Source organism: Calonectris borealis, chromosome 15 (genome assembly GCF_964195595.1).
Source record: "Calonectris borealis chromosome 15, bCalBor7.hap1.2, whole genome shotgun sequence".
NCBI classification, from domain to species: domain Eukaryota; kingdom Metazoa; phylum Chordata; class Aves; order Procellariiformes; family Procellariidae; genus Calonectris; species Calonectris borealis.
Genome location: NC_134326.1, coordinates 16,688,431 through 16,709,633, shown reverse-complemented (window position 1 = coordinate 16,709,633; position 21,203 = coordinate 16,688,431). Strand labels below are relative to the sequence as shown.

The 21,203-nt window shown below is 42.0% G+C and overlaps 1 protein-coding gene across 7 annotated transcripts in view; it reads left to right on the top strand.

The window, feature by feature from the left end:
- Positions 1–21,203, top strand: part of KDM3B (lysine demethylase 3B) — a 68,699-nt gene that overhangs the window by 31,511 nt on the left and 15,985 nt on the right. For 6 of the 7 annotated variants that reach the window (XR_012675949.1, XR_012675947.1, XR_012675948.1 and 3 more), the window contains 9 exons: positions 736–1,981; positions 2,352–2,553; positions 3,895–4,109; positions 5,162–5,314; positions 6,853–6,960; positions 11,408–11,535; positions 12,188–12,467; positions 13,472–13,728; positions 16,774–17,040. Coding sequence is in view for 4 of the 7 variants with exons in the window: in XM_075164414.1 (XP_075020515.1) it covers positions 736–1,981; positions 2,352–2,553; positions 3,895–4,109; positions 5,162–5,314; positions 6,853–6,960; positions 11,408–11,535; positions 12,188–12,467; positions 13,472–13,728; positions 16,774–17,040 (2,856 nt within the window). In the remaining 3 variants the exon portion in view is untranslated. Of the gene's footprint in view, positions 1–735; positions 1,982–2,351; positions 2,554–3,894; positions 4,110–5,161; positions 5,315–6,852; positions 6,961–11,407; positions 11,536–12,187; positions 12,468–13,471; positions 13,729–16,773; positions 17,041–19,954; positions 21,192–21,203 lie in introns of those variants that run through there. The other variant, XM_075164418.1, reaches the window with a different exon arrangement.

Below are 21,203 nucleotides of genomic sequence, written 5' to 3'. Positions count from 1 at the left end.
GTATAAACTGAGAAGAAAGCAAGTGAATATTCCATATCACAGTTACGAGTCTCGTAGAAATTTGCAAGTCAGGAAACTTACAGTATTTGAAGATCAGAAAAATTAAGCCCTTTGTACTTAACCTCTGTTGAGTAATCCCCTGGAAGGCACCACTTCATAGGCATCTATCTACCTCTCAGCAGATGTGGCTTGCTGTGACCAGGAACAGTTTGTTCACTAACTGCTAGAGGGCTTTCTTTGTTTAATTAACTTTGCAAACTAAGTGAATTATTTCGGGGGTGCTGGTTAAGTAGGAGAAGCTTATCAGGATGATCTTGGGGGAGGGTGAGAGAGGGTGAGAGAGGTTGTTGAAAAGCAGCTTCAATTAAGGTTCCCTTCATGCTGTTTTGAATTAAAACAATTAGCAGTTTAAATAACTAGCTTTTCTGTGAATTAGTTCACCTTGTCTTGTGTCTCACTTTGGTTCTGAAGTGTGATAAGACATTAAGGGTCATTTTCTCCATGTGTCTTTAGTATGTAACAGACACTGTTAGCTCATAGTTGCAATAGCTTTTAGGTAGGAAAAATTAGTGTAGCACCATCTTTAAAGAAGTTTCTTCATTGTAAATAAATCTGCTGGAAGTTTCTATTACAGGTGGATAAGTAGAATACTAATTGTACAATTAGATGAACCAAAGTATTGCTGAATCAACCAAGGACCCTTTAATAGGCTAATGCTTTTTAATTTTGTTTCAGAATTCCCGAAATTCACTTTTGGCTTCTACTGGATTTGGAGTCTCTCTCCCAAGTGCTTCCCAGTCCTTGGTATTTGGGGGTGGAAGGAGCCAATCAAATGGAGTGGTGACTCCAGAAAGCAAGCCTTCTGGATTTCCTTTTGGCTGTAGTAGTGGACAAGAGGCTCAGAAAGATTCTGATCTGTCCAAGAACTTGTTTTTTCAATGCATGTCCCAAAATCTACCTTCCAGTAACTACTTCACGGTCATTTCAGAGAGCTTGACTGAAGATGCCTCTAGTCGGGACTCGTTCAAGCAGTGTACAGAGAGTGTGGGTGCTGGGATCTGTAAAGGTAAAATTCTTTCAGCGGACACTAAACCAGGAGCCCAGTCTGGCAGTTCTGTGGAGCGGAAGCTGCCTGTGGAATCTATGCCTACCCTTACTCCAGCCTTTTCACGAAGTCTGTTGAATACTCGCCCCCCAGATAGTCATGAAAACCTATTTTTACAGCCCCCAAAGCTATCAAGAGAGGAACCCTCAAACCCTTTCCTGGCATTTGCTGAGAAAGCAGAACTTAGTCCTTTCAGTGGCTTTGCATCTTCATCTCAGACAGGGGTTTCTACTCCCTCTACACCTGCGGGTCATAAGGCCACTTCTGGCTGGCCGGAATCACTCACCTCTACAGACTCTTCTCTAGCCAAGAAGAAAACCTTGTTTATAACAACTGACTCCTCAAAGATGATCTCCAGTACTCCTGGTTCAACAGTTGCTGCTGGTGTTCAGAGCCCTTCCACTGTAGGGAATGGCCGTTCCAGCTCACCAACCAGCAACCTGACACAGCCTATTGAGATGCCCACACTTTCCTCCAGCCCAACAGAAGAAAAACCAGCTGTTGGGCCTGGGCAGCAGGACAATCCTCTTCTGAAAACTTTTTCTAATGTGTTTGGCAGACATCCACCTGGCTTTTTCTCTTCACAGGCAGAGTTTCCACAGGAGAACAAAGCCCCTTTTGAAGCTGTGAAAAGGTTCTCTCTAGATGAGCGGAGCTTGACATCCAAACAGGACTCGGACTCCAGTACCAATAGTGACCTGTCAGATTTGAGTGACTCTGAAGACCAGTTGCAGGCCAAGGCTTGTATGAAGGGAATCCCAGACCACTTGATGGCAAAGCTGGGCCCCAATGCAGAGCGCAATGCTGAATTGCTGCTGGGGAAAGGAAAAGGGAAGCAAGCCCCAAAGGGCCGGCCTCGCACAGCTCCCCTAAAAGGTGATGACTTGAATGCAGGGTATCTTGGAAGCACAAGGAGGTGGGATACTGGGATATCTCCTGCGTGATGAACTGTGTGAACTAACCACAGGTGTAAACCTCATTTATGGTCAGTAGGCAGCACACAGGATATTTACAAGGCTAAAGCTTAATGCTTCTTGTGTATGAGTTAACATGTTCACTTTGAGAAGTGTTTAAGCATATATTTGTCAGGGCAAAAGTGTGGTATGCTGCAGACCTGAACAGTCTTACTGGTTTTGCATGGGTATGAGCATCCAGATCTCAGAAAATATGTTTATTGGGGCCAGTATCCTTTTGCTGTTGCAGTTAACTAATGGATTGATTTTTACTTCTACTTTGCTTCACCCAGTTGGCCAGTCTGTGCTGAAAGATATGAGTAAGGTGAGGAAGCTGAAGCAGTCAGGTGAGCCTTTTCTCCAGGATGGCTCTTGCATCAATGTAGCTCCACATCTGCACAAGTGCCGGGAGTGCCGTCTGGAGCGGTACCGCAAATTTAAGGAGCAAGAGCAGGATGACTCAACTGTGGCATGTCGCTTCTTCCATTTCCGGAGGTGCTCAAATTCTTCCTTCCTTCATATGTAGTCTGTGTGCAGAGCTTGGACCATGTCCAAGCACAAAGTAATTACATTTTACTTATTTAATGTGCTTGGGTACAATAATGAGTGTCGCATTTCTCCGCATCACCTGGCTGGAATTCCCTCACTGGGGTGGGAAGAGCTGCTGTTGGAAGACACAGCTACATGATACTAAGTGAGCCTCCAGATCCAGCCTCATGAGATTGAATTTGCTTTATTGGGTAGAATTTTACTGTTGGGTAGCACTTTGTATGTAATAACTGATCTCTCCCTCTTTCATAAGGAGTTCAGAACAGAGGTAAAATTTTAATTCGATCAACAAGTAACTAAACATTGCCAGCGTGAGGCTAATGTTTGACTAGGTTTTGCTGAGTACAGAACTGATTTTTAGGAATAGAACACTACCTGTGTTTCTCTCTGTGTTGTGTACATGTCCTACAGTTCTTTGACCTGTCATGCTTCTCTTCATCTTCCTTAACTGCCTATTCTAGCAAGTGCTATGCATCTTTTTTCCAAAAAGATGTTTGTTCACTTTCTGGCATATAAAGGATGAAGTAAATTTTTAGTATGTGCCACCCATCCAGTAAGGATTATAGCTGCTTCTCTTCCTGAACTTGTTAAAAATTAATCTAGCATTGACATTAAAGACAAGATTGTTCTTGCTTGAAAAGGAAGTTACCTTTAATATTGGCAGGAGACGTTCAGGGTTCTGTAACTTGTGTTGTTATGCCTTTTACCACACAAAGACTAAGAGGGTCAACAGCTACTGATAAAACAGTTGTGACTCGTTTCTATGGAGAGCAGTGGCAAGAACAGTAGGTACGATAAGGATTTTTGTATGTCTTGTAATTTGAACTATTAGACCAGTTGCCAACTGCCAGCAGCCCTAGCCAGAACTGAAATACTGGTTTCCCAAAAGTTGGGAGGTAACTTTCTCCTGAGTTAAAATAGAGAATGAGAACCATGCACAATTTTACAAGCAGCAGCCCAAATAAATTGAATTTTGTCATCTCTTTCTATTAATAGTATAGAGAAATTGACTTACCAAGCTGTAACAATTTCCTGTTTGTGGAATTTCCCACCAACGCTTACTGGGACCTGGGGATTCGTTCTAGTGGATTTTGTGGCCGTTGCCTTTCTGTACCTTATTCTTTGTGTTATTTGGATGTGCATAATAATTGTACTGGCTGTAGAGCATAGAACTCCAGCTCAAGCCTTTTTTTCCCTTTCTGGTTTATGTTCTGGCATAGATGGCATTATAAAGTTAATTAAAGGTGGTTGACCAGGTTCTCAATTACTCCATCCTGTTTTCTTCAGGCTGATATTTACCCGGAAAGGTATTCTACGAGTAGAGGGTTTCTTGAACCCACAACAGAGTGACCCTGATGCCATGAGCCTATGGATTCCTTCCTCCTCCCCTGCAGAGGGGATCGATCTGGAAACTTCCAAATATATCCTGGCCAATGTTGGGGACCAGTTCTGCCAGCTTGTTATGTCAGAGAAGGAGGCAATGATGATGGTGGAGCCACATCGTAAGCTGGGCTTTTGACGTGTTTTTTGTCCATCTTCTCTGTGTAATGTGTGTACAATGCAGTGGAATAGAGTTGAAAGTATAATATAATTTCTTGTTAAAATGCTTCTCCTTTTCTTCCAAAGAGAAGGCTGTATTTACTTCTTTGGGATGTGTGTAATTGTGGGACCAGCATTTGGGATTTTTATTTTGGATCAGTGCAACATTACTACGAAGGAAGCTAACAGTAACTTTCCCAGACATCATTAAATTATTTTTCAATAAATAAGTGCAGAAATCAGCTGACCCATACTCCTAAGAAAATAAAAATAAGTCCAGAACACTTATCACACTGACCAGCTATGTTTTAATGAGTAGCTTTTCTTACATATTCCTATCCTGGTATGCTCCAGGGACATCAAGTAAAAGCTCAGGGTTTTCTAGGGAGGGAGCAGCACCTGCGTTCAGCCTGCAAGGACTCAGCTGAGCAACTAATTGACAGCGTTGCCGCTACAAGGGCAATGGGTTTAGAAAAAATTTTCTAAAGATACCCAGTTCAGACTATCACATGGGTAGCTCTGACTATCTGATTTTTCTCTTTAGCTTCTCGAATGTTCAATGGCAGCCATTTGGAGAGGACTTCCCCTTCCTCAGCAAATGTGTTGGTTTAGAATCCAAAGAGTTCACAGGCATCCAATTAGTAAAACTAAATATGCATTCTTTATAGTTTTATAAGTTCACGTTATTTGTTCATAAAACTAGCAGAAATTTTATAATTTTGCTGTAAGTTCCTTGAAATTCAGTTACTACAGAACTCTGTAGTGCTCCATTTCCTTGTAGTGTGTGTATTTTGGGACTTGACCTTACCCGCTCTTAGAAATGGGGATTTTAATAGTGTCACAAGACTAGCAACTCAAAGAATGTGTCTCTGGATGTAAAAAGTATGTGTTTCTATACTTTGCCCTCAAGTCATGTTTCTTTTATCAATGTTACTGTGATATTCTCAAATTAGGTGGGAGAAATGCCAAAGTAAAATGTCAAAGTAATAATTCCTAATGTTACTTCTCTTTATAGAGAAAGTGGCATGGAAGCGAGCAGTACGTGGCGTGAGGGAAATGTGTGATGTATGTGAGACAACACTCTTCAATATTCATTGGGTTTGTCGCAAGTGTGGTTTTGGGGTCTGTCTGGACTGTTACCGGCTGAGGAAGAATCGTCCACGTAGCGGTGAGTACTGGATTTTTTTTCTCCCACTGTAATCTTTGAACTGGCTGGCTTTCAGTAGGGATAGTTTCTGGGAAGTTGCTGAAGGTTTTGTGGGAGAGTTAGTGAGTATCAGCTTGGGAGGCTGGAGGTTTGGAATTTTGGCACTACTGTCTTATATGCTGCTGTTCCATTCTTTGTTTCCTTAGATACCTGTGTTTTATCTATTTGGTTAGATTTTTTGTATTAATTATAATATCAGCAGGCATAAGCTGTGTACTGTGACAGGCTACCGTATAGTTCCATCTTTCCTTCAGAGAGTATAAAAGAAAAATTAAGTAATGTCTTAACAGTTCGGAACAATCACAAGATGAACTAGTAAGCAGACATTGCAGAGAACTCCTTTCTGTAACAAGGAGTTAGATTGGAAAGTTTTCTTCTTTTTTTTTTGATTCCTTGACGCACTAGGGTTTGTAATTCAGGAAAAAGTTCAGTAAGTTCAATTTCTAACAAATAGAGGCACGCTGTGTTTACAAAAGTGAATACCTGGTTGCTTTTTTGTGTACTTTACTGTATTGAGACCACTTTGGGTAGCGTGGGTGCTGGCAATGGACAACCTTAGTAAATGTAAGGCTGTTAGTGACAGTTACATTATTGTATGGAGCAGATGTACAAAATACTGGATATTAATAAGTGTGAGTACAGCTGTCTATTCATTATGATAAAGGTGCCGGAGAACACTGAATGAATTAGCAAAAGCAATGATTTTTTTTAAATAGATAAAGTGTCACCTATTTTTGTATCATTGTTGTGGGTTAACCCCAATAGGCAGCTAAGCACCATGCAGCTATTTGCTCGCTCCCCCACAGCACTGGGACAGGGGAAAGAGGAGGGGAAGAGTAAAAGCAAGAAAACTTGTGCGTCAAGATAAAAAATGTTTAATAGGCGAAGGAGAAATAGAAAAATAGAAAAAGAAAACAAAACAAAGCAAGTGATGCAAAGGAAGAGAATGGCATGCAGCTTGTGCAGCTGCATATTTGTAGGCCCAACTTGGTTTTAAATCTGAAGAATTAGAAATTTGTCAGACTACTTTTCAAACTATTAATTTCCTACTTTGTTAGCTTTGTAAGTAGATATACTAACAGGAGAGCTTAGTTTCCTCTTCCTGAAACTAATTTGCAGATACTTTTTGTTGAAAAAGCTTGGGAGATGATGACAAGAGGAGATAGAATTACTCTATAACTTAGGAAAGCATAATGAGAACAAGAGTATGACATTCAAAAATTGAGCCTGGAAGACAAGATTTTTAGGTGATTGAAAATAACAAGCTACTAGAGATGAAGTGAAAATGACTCTGGTAGTTTTATAATTTGAAGAGGCAAGAAGTTGCTGTAGGTCCTGTTCTAATGGTCTATATTTATAGTTTGTTTCTGAGATCACCAGGTTAATCTGCACTGTAAAGAGTCTAAAGAAACAATATTGATGCAGAAACATTCTGCATTGTAAAGTTTTAGTGACCTTTTGTACGAAAAAATACACTTTTTTTTGTGTCTTTATTCCAGAGACAGAGGAGATTGGTGATGAGGAAGTCTTCTCATGGCTGAAGTGTGCAAAGGGTCAGTCTCATGAACCAGAGAATCTTATGCCGACACAGATCATTCCTGGTACAGGTAATGCTTGAAACTTGAAAGGAAAAATTACAAATTTTTTCTCGATTCTGAGCGAGCAAATGGAAAAAATACTAGGATGGCTGGTGTTCTAGCTGTTACTTTTTCTAGCATGGATTTAGAGGAGAATTCCACTCACAACAGCAGAAGAGTTGAAGGGAAGGTAACACAAGTAAGATCAAGCTGTGGGTTTGAAGTGGACATCCTTCTGATACTAGCTGTGACTTCTTGTGCTCACCTGTTTTTAGTTGTGTCAGTAAATCTGGTTAACTTGATGAAAGATCTTTTTCTTTTCTGTTGGAGGGAGGGAAGACAAATGGTTAGTGCTGACCATTTACATAACTGTTTACATAACTGGTCCTAAAAATCATAGAATCATGGAATGGTTTGGGTTGGAAGGGACCCTTGAAGATCATGTAGTCCAACCACCCTTGTCATGGGCAGGGACATCTTTCACTAGATCAGGTTGCTCAAAACTCCATGCAACCTGACATTGAACGCTTCCAGGGATGGGGCATCCACAACTTCTCTGGACAACCTGTTCCAGTGCCTCACCACTCTCATCATAAAAAATTTCTTCCTTATGTCCAGTCTAAACCAACCCTCTTTGAGTTTAAAACCACTGCCCCTTGTCCTGTCTCTACTGGCCCTAGTAAAGTGTCTCTCTCCGTCTTTCTTATGATCCGCTTTATATATTGAAAGGCCACAATAAGATCTCCCCAGAGCCTTCTCCAGGCCAAACCACGCCAACTGTCTCAGCCTTTCTTCATAGGAAAGGTGTTCCAGCCTCCTCATCATTTTTGTGGCCTCTGGACGCACTTGAACAGGTCCATGTCTGTCTTGTACTGGGCACCCCAGAGCTGGACGCAGGACTCCAGGTGGGGTAGAGTAGAGTAGAGTAGTGGGGGAGAATCACCTCTCTCAACCTGCTGGCCACACTTCTTTTTATGCAGCCCAGGATACGATACGGCTTTCTGGGCTGCAAGTGCACATTACTGGCTCATATCTCATTTTTCATCCACCAGTCTCCCCAAGTCCTTTTCTGCAGGGCTGCTCTCGATCCATTCATCCCCCAGTCTGTATTGATATTAGGGATTGTCCCAACCCAGGTGCAGGACCTTGCACTTGGCTTTGCTGAACTTCACGAGGTTCACGTGGGCCCACTCCTTAGGCCTGCCAAGGTCCTGCTAGATGGCATCCCTTCCCTCAACATATCAACTGCTAGACACAGCTCAGCTTGGTGTCATTCTCAAACTTGCTGAGGGTGCACTCAATCCCACTGTCTATGTCATTGATGAAGATATTAAGTAGTATTGGTCCCAGTAAGGACCCTTGAGGGACACCACCTGTTACTGATTTCCACTTGGACATAGAGCTGTTGACTGTAAGTCTTCAGACACGGCCATCCAGCCAGTTCCTTATCCATTGAATAGTCCATCCATTAAACTCATATCTCTCCAACTTAGCGGCAAGAATGTTGTGGAGGACTGTATTGAAGGCCTTACAGAGGTCTAGGTAGATGACATCTGTTGCTCTTCCCTTGTCCAGTGATGCGGTCACTCCATTGAAAAAAGCCACTAGATTAATCAGGCACGCTTTGCACTTGGTGAAGCCATATTGGCTATCTCTATTCACCTCCCTGTCTTCGAAATATTTCAACATGTCTTCCGGGAGAATCTGCTCAGTGATTTTACTGGGCACTGCGGTGAGGCTGACTGGTTGGTAGTTCCCACGGTCCTCCTTTTTTACCCTTTTGAAAAATGGGCATGATGTTTCCCTTTTTCCAGTCACTGGAGACTTTGTCTGACTGCCAGGACTTTTCAAATATGATGGAGAGTGACTTGGCAACTACATCACCCAATTCCCTCAGGACCCTGGGATGTATCTCGTAAGGTCCCGTGGACTTGTGTATGTTCAGGTTCCTCAGGAGGTCTCGAACCTGGCACTGCTGAAGCCCCAAGTCAAGTACTGTGGGCAGTTTTGGGCACCTCAATATAAGAAGGACATCAAACTATTAGAGTGTGTCCAGAGGAGGGCAACCAAGATAGTGAAGGGTCTTGAGGACAAGACTTATGAGGAGCAGCTGAGGTCACTTGGTTTGTTCAGCTTGGAGAAGAGAAGGCTGAGGGAGACTGAGAACTCATCACAGTCTACAACTTCCTCAAGGGAGGCAGCAGAAGGGGAGGTGCAGATCTCCTCTCTCCAGTGACCAGTGACAGGACGCAAGGAAATGGAATGAAGGTGCACCAGGGGAAGTTCAGGTTGGACATTAGAAAAAGGCTCTTCACTGAGAGGGTGGTCGGTCACTGGAACAGGCTCCCCAGGGAAGGGGTCACGGCACCAAGCTTGTCAGAGTTCAAGGGGTGTCTGGATGTCACTCTTATTTATATGGTTTAGTGTTAGGTAGTCCTGCAAGGAGCAGGGAGTTGGACTTGATGATCCTTATTGGGTCCCTTCCAACTTGAGATATTCTATGATTCTCCTATGATGGGAGGAACTTTGTTCCCCCAGTCCCTGCCTTGAGGTTCAGGGGCTTGAGAGAGGTGGGAAGAGAGAATACCATTGAAAACTGAGGAAAAAAAAATTGTTGAGTATCTCAGCTTTCTCCATGTCAGCTGTCACCAGCTCTCCTGTCTTATTTAGTGGGGGTGGGGTGTACATTTTCTTTAATCTCTCTTTTCTGGCCAACATACCTGTCGAAGCCCTTATTATTCTTTGCATGCCTTGCCAAATTCAACTCCAGCTGTGCCTTAGTTTTCCTGATCCCATCCCTACACATCCAGGCAGTGTCCCTATATTCTTTCCAGGATACATGTCCGTGGTTCCACTGCCTGTGTCTTTCCTTCTTATATTTTAGTTTGACTGGGAGGTCCTTACTGACCCATGCCATTATCCTGCCTTCCTTGCTTGTTTTTTTACACATGGGAATTGAGAGCTCTTGCACTCTAAGAAAAATGTTCTTAAAGAGCTGCAAGCTCTGTTCAGCTCCTTTGTCCCTGAGGGCAGTTTCCCAGGGGGTCCCATACACTAATTCCTTAAGCAACTGAAAGTTCACTCTCCTAAAATTCAGCATCCTGACTCTACTCTTCACCTGGCCCATATCCCTTAAGATGGTGAATTCCACCAGGGCATGATCACTGCAGCCCAGGCTGCCACCAATCTTGACATCTCTAATTTAGTTCTTCTGTGTTGGTGAGCAACAGGTCCAGTAACGCTTCTCCTCTGGTCGGGCTGTCTGTCTCCTGGATTAAGAAATTATCTCAACGCACTCCAGAAATCTCCTTGACTGCTTACAGCTTGCTGTGCTGCTTTTCCAGCAGGTGTCAAGGTGATTGAATTTCCCCATCAGGATCAGAGCCTCTGAGCATGATGCTTCCTGTAGTTGAAGTAAGAACACTTTGTCAGCAGGCTCCCCTGGGTCAGGTGGCTTGTAGTAAACACCAACAGTGAGGTTTCCTTTGTTGACTTGGCCCCTAATTTTTACCCATAAGCTCTCAAGCTCTCAACCTGTTCATCACTGCTTTTCAAAGACAGCTTTGTGCAGTCAATTCATTCTTTTACCTAGAGAGCAACCCCTGCCCCGCCCCTGCAGTGCTCCAGTTGTGCGATTTGTCCCATCATGTTTCAGTGACAGTGATTAGATCAGAGCTTTCTAGTTGCACAATGACTTCCAGCTCCTCCTGCTCGTTACCTGTGCTGCATGCATTGGTATATAGAGGCACTTCAGCTGGGCTATCAACCTTATCACCTCTTGAGAGGAACATGCCCAGATTCCTTTGAGGCATTTCACAGGTGTTTCCCTGTTGGTTCCTCATGCATCAGCAGACCCTGGCTCTTCTCTGTTGCTCAAATCTCCATCGCCTTCCCCCACTAATTCTAGCTTAAAGCTCCCCATATAAGTCTGGCAAACTTGTTGGCAAAGACTCTCTTGCCATGCTTGGGCAGGTGAATCCCATCAGCTCCCAAGAGACCCAGCTTCTCAAAGGTAGATTCATGATCATAGAAGCCAAAACCTTGAGTATGGTGCTGGCCACACAGCCAGGCATTCATCAGTTCAATTCATCACCTCCTTGCTCTTACTGGCAGTGTAGAGGAGAACACCACCTGTGCTCCAGATCCTTTTAACATTGCCCCAAGGGACATCTAGGCTCTTTTGATGGTTCTAAGTTGCCTCATTGCAGTATCCTTGGACCCTGCTTGGAATAGTAGGAGCAGATGATAATCTGTAGGATTTGCCAGGCTTGACAGCCTCTCAGTGACATCGCGAAGCTAGCGTTAGCACAGTTCTCCACACTATTCAGAGACAAGTGTCTTGTTATAGCACGTCATCTTAAAGACACTTAGCAGTAATACTAAAAAAACCTCCACCCTTCTGAATATATATTATAGTTAAGGCCTTGTTTTTAGATTTCTTTACATGTGATACTAAAGATTTCAACTTTATTTCCAGCGCTTTACAATATTGGAGACATGGTTCATGCAGCACGAGGCAAATGGGGTATTAAAGCCAATTGTCCATGTATTAATCGGCAGAACAAATCGGTGTTAAGACCGGCTGTCACTAATGGAATATCACAGGTATGTAATTTGAGGCTGAAATAACCTTGTTTGACGTGGCATTTTTAAGATCTACTAAAACGTTAGATCCTTTAGACTGATCTATTGTGAAACACAAACTTTGTTTTCTCCATATGTATTCTGTGTGTTTTAGCTTAGCAAAAATCTTTTGAGACATTTTTCAGGGATGTGTCCTGCAACTGTTGTTTACCAAGTGGATATTTGGGCTAATACTCTTACGTAGAAGTTGGATAGGAAGCCATTCATATTGATGCTGTATCTTAAAACAAACCACTATGAGTAGCTTGCAACATGTGCATTTATTTTGTTATGGTTCCTGAATGGTATGCTGAATCTAGAGCAGTTCTGCTACTGTTCACACAAAAAGTCCTCCTATAAAAAAAGAAATCAAAAAGCCTGGGCTTGTGTTAAAAGATGATTAAAAGATGACGTGGTAAGAATTCACACCACAGTACAAGGTCTAATGTACACAGAGAAGAAGCTCCTGTACTCTGCTTCTACACAGGCATAAAGGAACTCTACTGTGTGCTTAAAGCAAACGAACAAACAAAAACAACAAACTAAACCCAATGCATTGGATAACTAAAATGTCTTCCAAGTTGAACTCTTCCCTTTATTCAACATTTAGCAGTTGTTTATATTTTTGTTTTAGCTTCCAACTGTAAATCCTAGTGCATCAGTCTCTGGAAACGAGAGCACCTTTTCCACTGGAGCAGGGACAGCAGGAGTGGGGCAACTAGAACTGGACACTGTTGCAAAATCTGAAGCAACTGATAGTAGGATAGAAGAATCTGCAAAAACAGAGACATTACCAACCAATAACACTGGGGAAATAAAGACTAACAGACCACTTTGTCCAGAAACAGCTCCATCGTCAGCCTTACACTGGCTTGCAGATTTAGCAACGCAAAAAGCAAAAGAAGAAACAAAAGGTGAGCAGAAGACATTGCCCTGTGGGGTTGGAATTAAAAGATAAATGTTAATGTACTGCTTCGTTGCTATTCTTTGTGAGAGTGCCTAGCCCTAAATAGAAAAGAAGATGGCAATTTTTCTTCCTTTGCCTCTTAGAACCAGTTTTCTTTTACAGGCTTAGGAATACGCAAAGCTGGAAAGATGATGATACAGCTGAAGATAAAAATACTGTCTTGTCACTCTCAGTTTATTTCAGTGCCAGTTCTTGTATTTATTTTCTAAGTAATAAGCAGCTGTAAAATTATAGTAATTAATTTCAGATGCAGCTTTGTCATTTTATGACTATTGAAGTAAATAAAGCTATTTTGTGTGCTATGTGAAGAGTGTGTTTCCAAAGAATTGAGAGAGTAGAGTCTACTTGGAGGGTCAGATGAAAGCTTAGAACTTCTTTAATAGGCAATAGTTCGAGTGTGATTCTCAAGATGAAATAACTGTTTGCAGAATACACCTCCCAGTTGTCAGAGGTAGCATGACTAACAGGATTTATTCCTGTCCATATGTCTAGCAGGAACTACTTTATATGTCAATGTTAAATGTTCATGACTCTTTCACTAGTTTTACAGGGCTTAGCTATTGTAATATTTTGACTACAGTTAAAATTTGAAATACTTCATATTGAAACGTTAATTCAGAAAGTCAAGGAAATGTTTTTTAATTGAGTCTGTTACAAAGTTGTGGTTTCTTGTGTATCAAACACTTTCAGATCAGATCTACTGTGCAGTTCAGAACCTTAACTAACAGCATACTAAGGGTAAAATCTATCTGAAGTACATGATGTCTTTGATTCTCTTTGAGGTGCCTTATTCGCTGTTGCAGTGATAATTTACCTTTACCACAAGATTCTGTCAATATCCTATTTATTGCAAGAACAAATAATTTCAGAGAACTTTGTGGTCATTTGAACTCTGCCTTTTTTTCTTTTTTTTTTTTTCCTCCCCACCCCCCGTTGATATTTATCTTGCAGAATCAGGATCGCTGAGATCAGTGCTTAATAAAGAATCCCATTCACCTTTTGGATTGGATTCCTTCAACTCCAGCACAAAGGTTTCCCCACTAACCCCAAAGCTGTTTAATAGCCTCTTGTTGGGCCCAGTGACATCTAGCAACAAAGCTGAAGGCTCCAGCCTCAGAGATCTGCTACACACAGGGCCAGGAAAGCTTCCTCAGGTCCCATTAGACACAGGAATTCCCTTTCCTCCAGTCTTTTCTGCAGCTTCTACGGTAAATAATTTTGTATTCCTTCAATGATATCTGTTCTAGGGAAGAATTTCATGATGAGCTAAATGTTTTATAGTTTCTTATTCTTAAGTGTTGAAACAAATGCAATATCTCAATAAAATTCACCACCCCACAGAGTTGTAGAGAATTTTGATGCTAATTGTTAGCTTGTGGTTTGGTTTACTACTGCTGTGGAGAAGCTATTCCTTGCAAGAGACCAAGAAAGTGAGTTAAATATAGCCTTTAAATTGTTTAATTGATAATCTGCGTCCCTGTAAAAGCTCTCTTTAAATTCCACATCTTTAAAAATATTGCAAGAGCATACCACAGAAAAGGACAAAAACCTATAAGCAAACCAGTTCCTTAAAAAAAGTTATGTATACTTGAAAGGCATTTAACATAGAATATGAATTTAAGAATGTAAGATGTAGTTGCTATTTCTGGATGCTTTTTCTGGAATAAGGATACTTTGTTTCTCTTTAATCTGTTTTGGAGGAAATAAAAAAAACCTGAACAAATCAATGATACTTGAAACAATTAAAAGCATTTAGTTTAAGAGAAGGATAGATTCTGTGGAATTTCTCAAGGCTTAGCTCTTCTTGGAGAATACTTTCTCCAAAAGCTTAGGCAGATAGAATGAGGAATAACGAGGAAGATGAAATGGCTTGTCTCATAGCAGAATTTTTTTTTTCCTCCATATCAGGCTGGAAGGATGGAACCTTCATAATAGTTCATGTTGTTTGTTTTTGGTAGAGGGAATTATATAGCTGTATGGGAAAATATGTTGCTGCTGCAGGAGAGTGAATCCAATAATACTTCCCTTCCCTCCACCCTCTCTCATCACTGAGTACAGGCGAAGAAATTGTGATCACTTGTTTTAAAGCAAGTTATTCCTTCAAGGCTTGAGAGGACCTGTCTCGGCTTGTATCCCTGTCCTTGCAACTCTATGCATTCTCTCACCACATTGAATCAGATCTATTGTGTAATGTCTTTTTTCACTTTCTTGACTTCTGATCTTCACAGAGTAATGTAGATTTGAAAGATCTTACGGGGAACTCTGGTCCAAGCCCCCACTTGAATGCCTGGATGCTTAATATAGAACGTATATGAACAAAACATACCTGAGAAACAAGAGCGGTGTTGGTCAAATTGAGAGGAACAATAGATTGCTGCTTATGAAGAGAATCATCTTGGTGTTTCTGGAGCATTGACATTCTGTTGTGAAGAGTAGCTAGCATTGACTGTAATAGTTAAACTGCGTATTACCTATTTAATGGCCTCTGGAGAATTAGCGTAAAGGTACATTTTTAAGACCGTCATAAGCGGGTGATGTTATAATCTAGTCTTCCTTGCATAAGACAGGCTGCAGAAAACTAATGTAATCCCAAGCAGCAGTGCAGGCTGGGGTCTGAGTAGCAGGGGTGTAACCCTTCTGAAAGGAGCCCAGGTCCTGCAGGACAGCAAGCTGAATGTGAGTCAGCATTGCACCTTTGCAGCTGCGAAGGCAAGCTGTCCTGGGCCGCATCAGGAAGCATACAGCTGGAGCACATCAAGGAATGTCATTATTCCACTCAGCACTTGTTAGGCCACACCTGGAATACTGTTTCCAGTTTTGGTCTCCCCAGCTGAAGAATGACACTGAAAAATTGGAGGGGGTCCAGTGGAGGGCCAGAATGATTAAAACATTGGAGAGCTTGACACATGAAGAAAGGTTGAAGAAACTGGCTCTCTTCATCCTAGAGAGGAGAATGCTTTGGGGATCTGATCGATCTTATCATATCTAAGAGGTAGTTGTAGAGAATATGGAGGTGCTCCTTTCACAAGGATGCATGGTAACAGGACAAGAGGCAATGTAGACAAGTTGCCTTAGGGGAAATTCTGTCTGGATATAAGAAAAAAATCTTACTTTACATTCAAGCAGTGTCATAGACTGCTCAGAGAAGTGATGTAATCTCCTTCCCTGAGAAGTTAAGGTTTGGCTTGACCCAACCCAGGGTAACTTAACCTGATTTCAACAGAAAGTTATACCAAATGATCTCTAGGTCTTCCTTCTGACCTAGACTCTTCTATAATTCCATGAATATTTTTTACTGAACGAGTATCTTCTGTTATGACTAGTGTTATGTTTTAGATTGATAGCTCTGCATATGGTAAACTTTCAGTCTATTGAACTTTAGCTTTAAAGAAGATGGCAAAATTGTTCCAGTAATAGTTTTTCGCTGTTACTGTTTACTCATCTTCCAGTCCCTGGTTTTTTGGTTGGTTTTTTTTGACTAGAATGAGAAGCTCTTTGCTACCAGAAATCTATCACACCCCTGCTCCCTCCCATAGATGTCTTGTGAATAATGATCCAGTTAGAGTTTATCTTCTGTTGAATATATGAAATATATTTAGTGTCTTAAGTATCTTGCTATAGACAAGGCCTATAGGCAGGCTTTTTTTTTAAAAAAAAGTTAAGAACACAATTTAAGATTGTGTCATTAATCTCTTCTGAATTTTAAACATCCCTTGAGGAGTTAAACGTCCCTTGAGGAGCATGGACTCCACAACCAGAGAGGCTATCTGCTAATGGTTCTATTAACATTATACATACAGGAAGCACTTTCTCCTCTCTCTCTGTCAGTGTTTACTTAATGTTCCCGTGTTCAACAGCTTACCTGTGCCAGAGTTGAATTCACTTTCTTAGTAATAGAGTGAGGAAAATGGGAAATAGAGTTCAGATATTAATGAAGTTAAGAAAAATATGAACCATTTTTACCATTAAAGTAGCAGAGTTTAGATCACTTAAGTTTTCTATTCCATGATTGTTTGCTGTGATATTTTTCTAGATAGCCTGGAGCAGGTTATTTTAAGTGTTACTATTATAAAACAGTGGCATAGCTGTTTCTGTTCTTACTGAATACATGCCTGTCTCTGAGCTGATTTGTTTACTGTTGCATGTTTTTCTGATAGCAAGATTTCAGTGACTAAAATCTGAATGAGAGCTGATCTGCATTAATATTTATGCTGTTGCAAGACTAAACTTACCTCTGGATTTACATCTTCTAGGGGGCCAAAGGTAAAGCCAGCCTGCCTAACTTCTTAGACCATATCATCGCTTCTGTGGTGGAAAATAAGAAGACGTCTGATGCTGCAAAACGAGCTAGTAATTTAGCTGACACGCAGAGAGAGGTGAAGGAAATGGTAATGGGCTTAAATGTGCTGGATCCACATACTTCCCACTCTTGGCTGTGTGATGGTAGACTCCTTTGCCTTCATGATCCTAGCAACAAAAACAACTGGAAGATCTTCAGGGAGTGCTGGAAACAAGGCCAGGTGGGTGATGACAAATAGCCAACCCTTACTGCTTATAAGTATCCTGAAATTTTAACCTGTACCTTGGTTATTGACAAGTCCATTCAAACTTTGGCCAATTGCTCCTGAGTGAATATGGTGAATGAAGATTTCAACTGTAGCACTATAAACAGGGGACACAGTGGCCCTGTCCACTCCATGCTGTACTGACTCAAGCCCATGTGCCCTTGCACACTGAGCTTTTCTCAGCTTACCAGTATGAAGGTATTTGCTGTGACAGCCTTTTTAGTTGTGGTGCGGTTTGTGCTGAACCTGCTCTACTACAGTCCAGTAATGAGTCTACTATGATTTCCTGCATGCATCCTAGCATCTACTCCATACTTCATGCTTCATAGCCTCAGGAAAAGGTCCATTCCTTCCAGCTGCAGCATGTACAAGAATAAAAGTGCTGCGTGCAGTAATTTCTGCTGAATTTCTGCTGAAATTTTTGGGTGTACTTGATGCAGTGTCTCATCCTGAGCCTGCAGCCTGTGTGAACCCAAGTATTGTTTTGAACTCAGCATCTCATGTATTGAGCACTCTCCTGGATTGTCTGAGGGGTCATCAACCGGTTAGGCCTTCAGTCAAGAGACTGGACCTTAGACCCGCTGCCAGCATAGCCACTTTTTCAGATCTCAATCCATAGTGCTACAGCTTAGACTTCTCCAGAGGTTCATAAAGGTTGGCCTGGTCAGACAAGCTGAATCTTAAAATATGGGTGAGTAGCTGCTGCTGCAGAGGAAGTGCACCCATAGCTCTAACAGAATATGGTGTCCATCAATGTTCAAACTGTATTCTTGGCACTTGGTTCTGCAGCTACCTCTGACACCGTTACCTTCACTGACTACTCGGAATTGAGACCATTGGTGCTAGACAATTATGTCCCTCATGATCTTTTCTGGAGAATTCCTTGTTATCAGATGTTCTGTTGCTATTGTGCTTTTGGCACTCACATTCCACACTATTTGTGGTTGCTCGCAAGACATGCGAACTGCTGAGCTGTGACAGAGGAACAGATCAAGCTGCATGTTCCTCTTTTGGCATTCAGGGTCCATTTCTGCCAGAAGTAGAGTACTTTTCAGTTAAGTTTGGCGTGTCCCATGGGACTGCACATTCTCTCAGTCCCCTGGGCACAAGCATAACTAGCACATAAAAATGAGAGCTGCGAAGAGGATTATGGCACCACCAACCACAGAGTTAGCAGTTTCTGTTTCTCCCCTAGCCAGCTCCTAATAGGTGGAAGAGGCTGCAGTGCAGCACACCCTCGCTTGTCTGACTAGAAACTTAGCTTGCTGCTGGTATTGCCAGCTTTCCCCCTAATTGCAGTTATCTTCTTGTCCTTGCACAGGGGTCTCTTTTTTTGAACCTATTGCATCTTGCTGATTTATGAAGGATTTCAGATCATTCTTTTGCAGTGCTTTGGTGTCATTCATCTGCCTGACTTGGCAAAGAGCTCATTAGTTTCTGGTCAGTATACTCTGATAATTTTCTCTGTCAGCAAATAATGTTGTCTCTCTGAGGAGGATCCTAAATATTTTGGGAGCTACTTACAAAAGATGTGCTTGTCAGTTTCTCTGCAAATGGGACTGGTTAATCACCAGGTGCAAGATGCTGCACTTGGCTGTGTGGTTCTTGACTTAATGATTCCTGAGAGACTCCTTATGGAGTCTAGAGATGTGATTACCGATCATCTGTCAGATGTGTAGCTTGCAGTGTGCATCACCTTCCAAGTTGGTGCACACTGTGAGGCTCTGGCCCCAACTGTCATGCTCATGTACTATTTGTGACCCTCTATTTTAGGCTTTGCCCCAAGACGTGCTATTGATGCTTTTGGATGACTTTATCATTCAGAGGACCCTTGTATAGCAACAGACTAGGCAAGTCCCTTGCTCATTCAAGGATTCTCCAGTGGTGTTGCACTCACTTGAGTTTCCTGCTGAAATGTGGAAAGCAATCTAACTGAACCTCTTATTCCTGCACAAGAGAGAGCAGGTGACCCAGGCAGGTGTCGCTGTCTTTGATAAGGCGATTCTAAACAGAATTTCTTCAAGCAGAGATTCTCTCAATAAACTCTACTTTGTCACAGTTGTCCCTTGGCTGGCATCCTCCTGCACATCCCAGCTGCACCTTTAAAAGTGAAGTCAAAGAACATTAATTCTACCACCATCCCCCAAATCATTCCCCTTCCCATTTTGTGGGCTGGAAAAGGTTAGTTGGAAAAAACCTCTTGGCTACCCTCCCCAGCACAATAAATGCACACTGGACACTAGATCTGAGCCATATGAAGATCTTGCCCATGGTAGCATCCCAAATTGTTAAAAGAGAAAATTCTTTTCCCTTTAACAAATGGATAACGAATGGCACTCTTCCAGTGTCATGCAGAAAGACCAACATTTTTCAACTCCTTTGTCTCAGAAATTGTCAGAAATAAGTTAAAATCAGTCTTATCCCAGAATTCACTGTCAGACCATAGGATTATTTCTTTCTGGAGCTATTCAAGAGCATTTTGCTCTCCTGAACATGGTTGTTGCTCCTCTGGGGATACTGTCAGGATTCTCATCCTATAGCAACCTGTTTTTTTCTGAGTTTTCATACTAGGCTTTCTCTTTTCATACTAGGCTTTCTCTTTTTGAGATACTGAAGATTTTGGGGTGATGTTGGAAGTTTTTATTTGTTTTCTCCCTGTAGTCTGAGAGCAGATCTGGCAGGAAGTGCCTACCAACCAAGTCCGCTATCCTTTTATCTTGCAACCCTAGCTATGCTCTTCACTAGAGAGAGCATTTTCTTTCTTCCATGAGAAATTCTCTGCCTAAAAGCTGGAAGGGTTCTACTAGGTTAAGTTGATTTTTTTTTCTTTTGTTTGGTTTTTTTTTTTTTTTTAATTCTTATGTTCAAGTGGTCAAGTGAATACAGCAGGGATCAAAATTTGTCATTATTTTCCTGGACTGAAGAAGAATAATTTTTAATTCATCAGCTTAAAGTCTACCTGGCAGCATCCTGTGAAAGGTACTGTCATTTTACTCCTCGTCCATGATCCCTAGTTTTTTGTAGAATATGACTAGAACCGATCCATTGCCTTAATGTTACAATTCCTGCTGGGATCAGGGAATATATTTAAACTAGGGATCAGTGTATCTGCTCTCTCATCTTAGGGAGGTTTGCCGCTTGTCAGGGCCTCACATTTGGGACATAATGGAAAGACTGCCAAAGCTTGTCTGTCCCTCAGACATTTACTCTCTGCTGCTCTTCCATATTGGCACAAACAATACTATCGGGAAGACTTGGATAGTATCAAGAGTGACTATATGGCTCTGGGAGTAGTGGTCAAGTCCATAGAGCCCAGGTGGTTTTCTTAATCCTGCCAGTGAGGGGTAGACTGATTCTGCCTGTCAACCATTGTTTGCGCAGCTGGTTTCGACAACAGGGTTTTGGGTTTTAAGATCATGGAAACCTCTTTGAGGATTGAGGACTGCTTGGAAGAGATGGGATCCATTTAAGTGGGGCAAAAGCATCTTTGCCCACAGGCTGGCCAACCTGATTAGGAGAGCTGTAAACCAGGAAGGACAAGAGAGGGAGAGTATGACCAGTGATCAAGAAAGGAATTGGTTGATTGGGTTGGCAAGCAAGCAATGTGGGGTGATGTGAACAGGAGAAATCTCATACTCAAGAAAACAGGGATGAAAGATGTGCACCTCAAGCATATGCACATAAGTAACGAACTGTGTACATAACAGCATTGTGAGGAAAGCTCTCATACTGTTTCTGGGAAATCAGCATAACAGGGTGCCTTTCTGAAGTGCCTGTACACTAATGCATACAACACAAGGAACAAGCAGGAGGAATTAGCGTGCAGTTGCATGGTCACAATCTCATTGGTATGACAGAGAAGTAGTGGGATAACTCATGCAACTGTAGCATGGCAAGGGATAGGTACGGGCTGTTCAGGAAGGACAGGCCAGGAGGGTGAGGAGGGAGCATTGCTGCTTATGTGAGGGAGCAGCTGGAATGCATGAAACTGCGTAGGAATGGATGATGAGCCATCTGAGAGCTTATGGGCCAGGATTAGCGAGCAGACTAATGTGGGCAACGCTGTGGCGAGTATCTGCTACAAGCCATCTGATCGTGAAGAAGTGATAAAGCTTTCT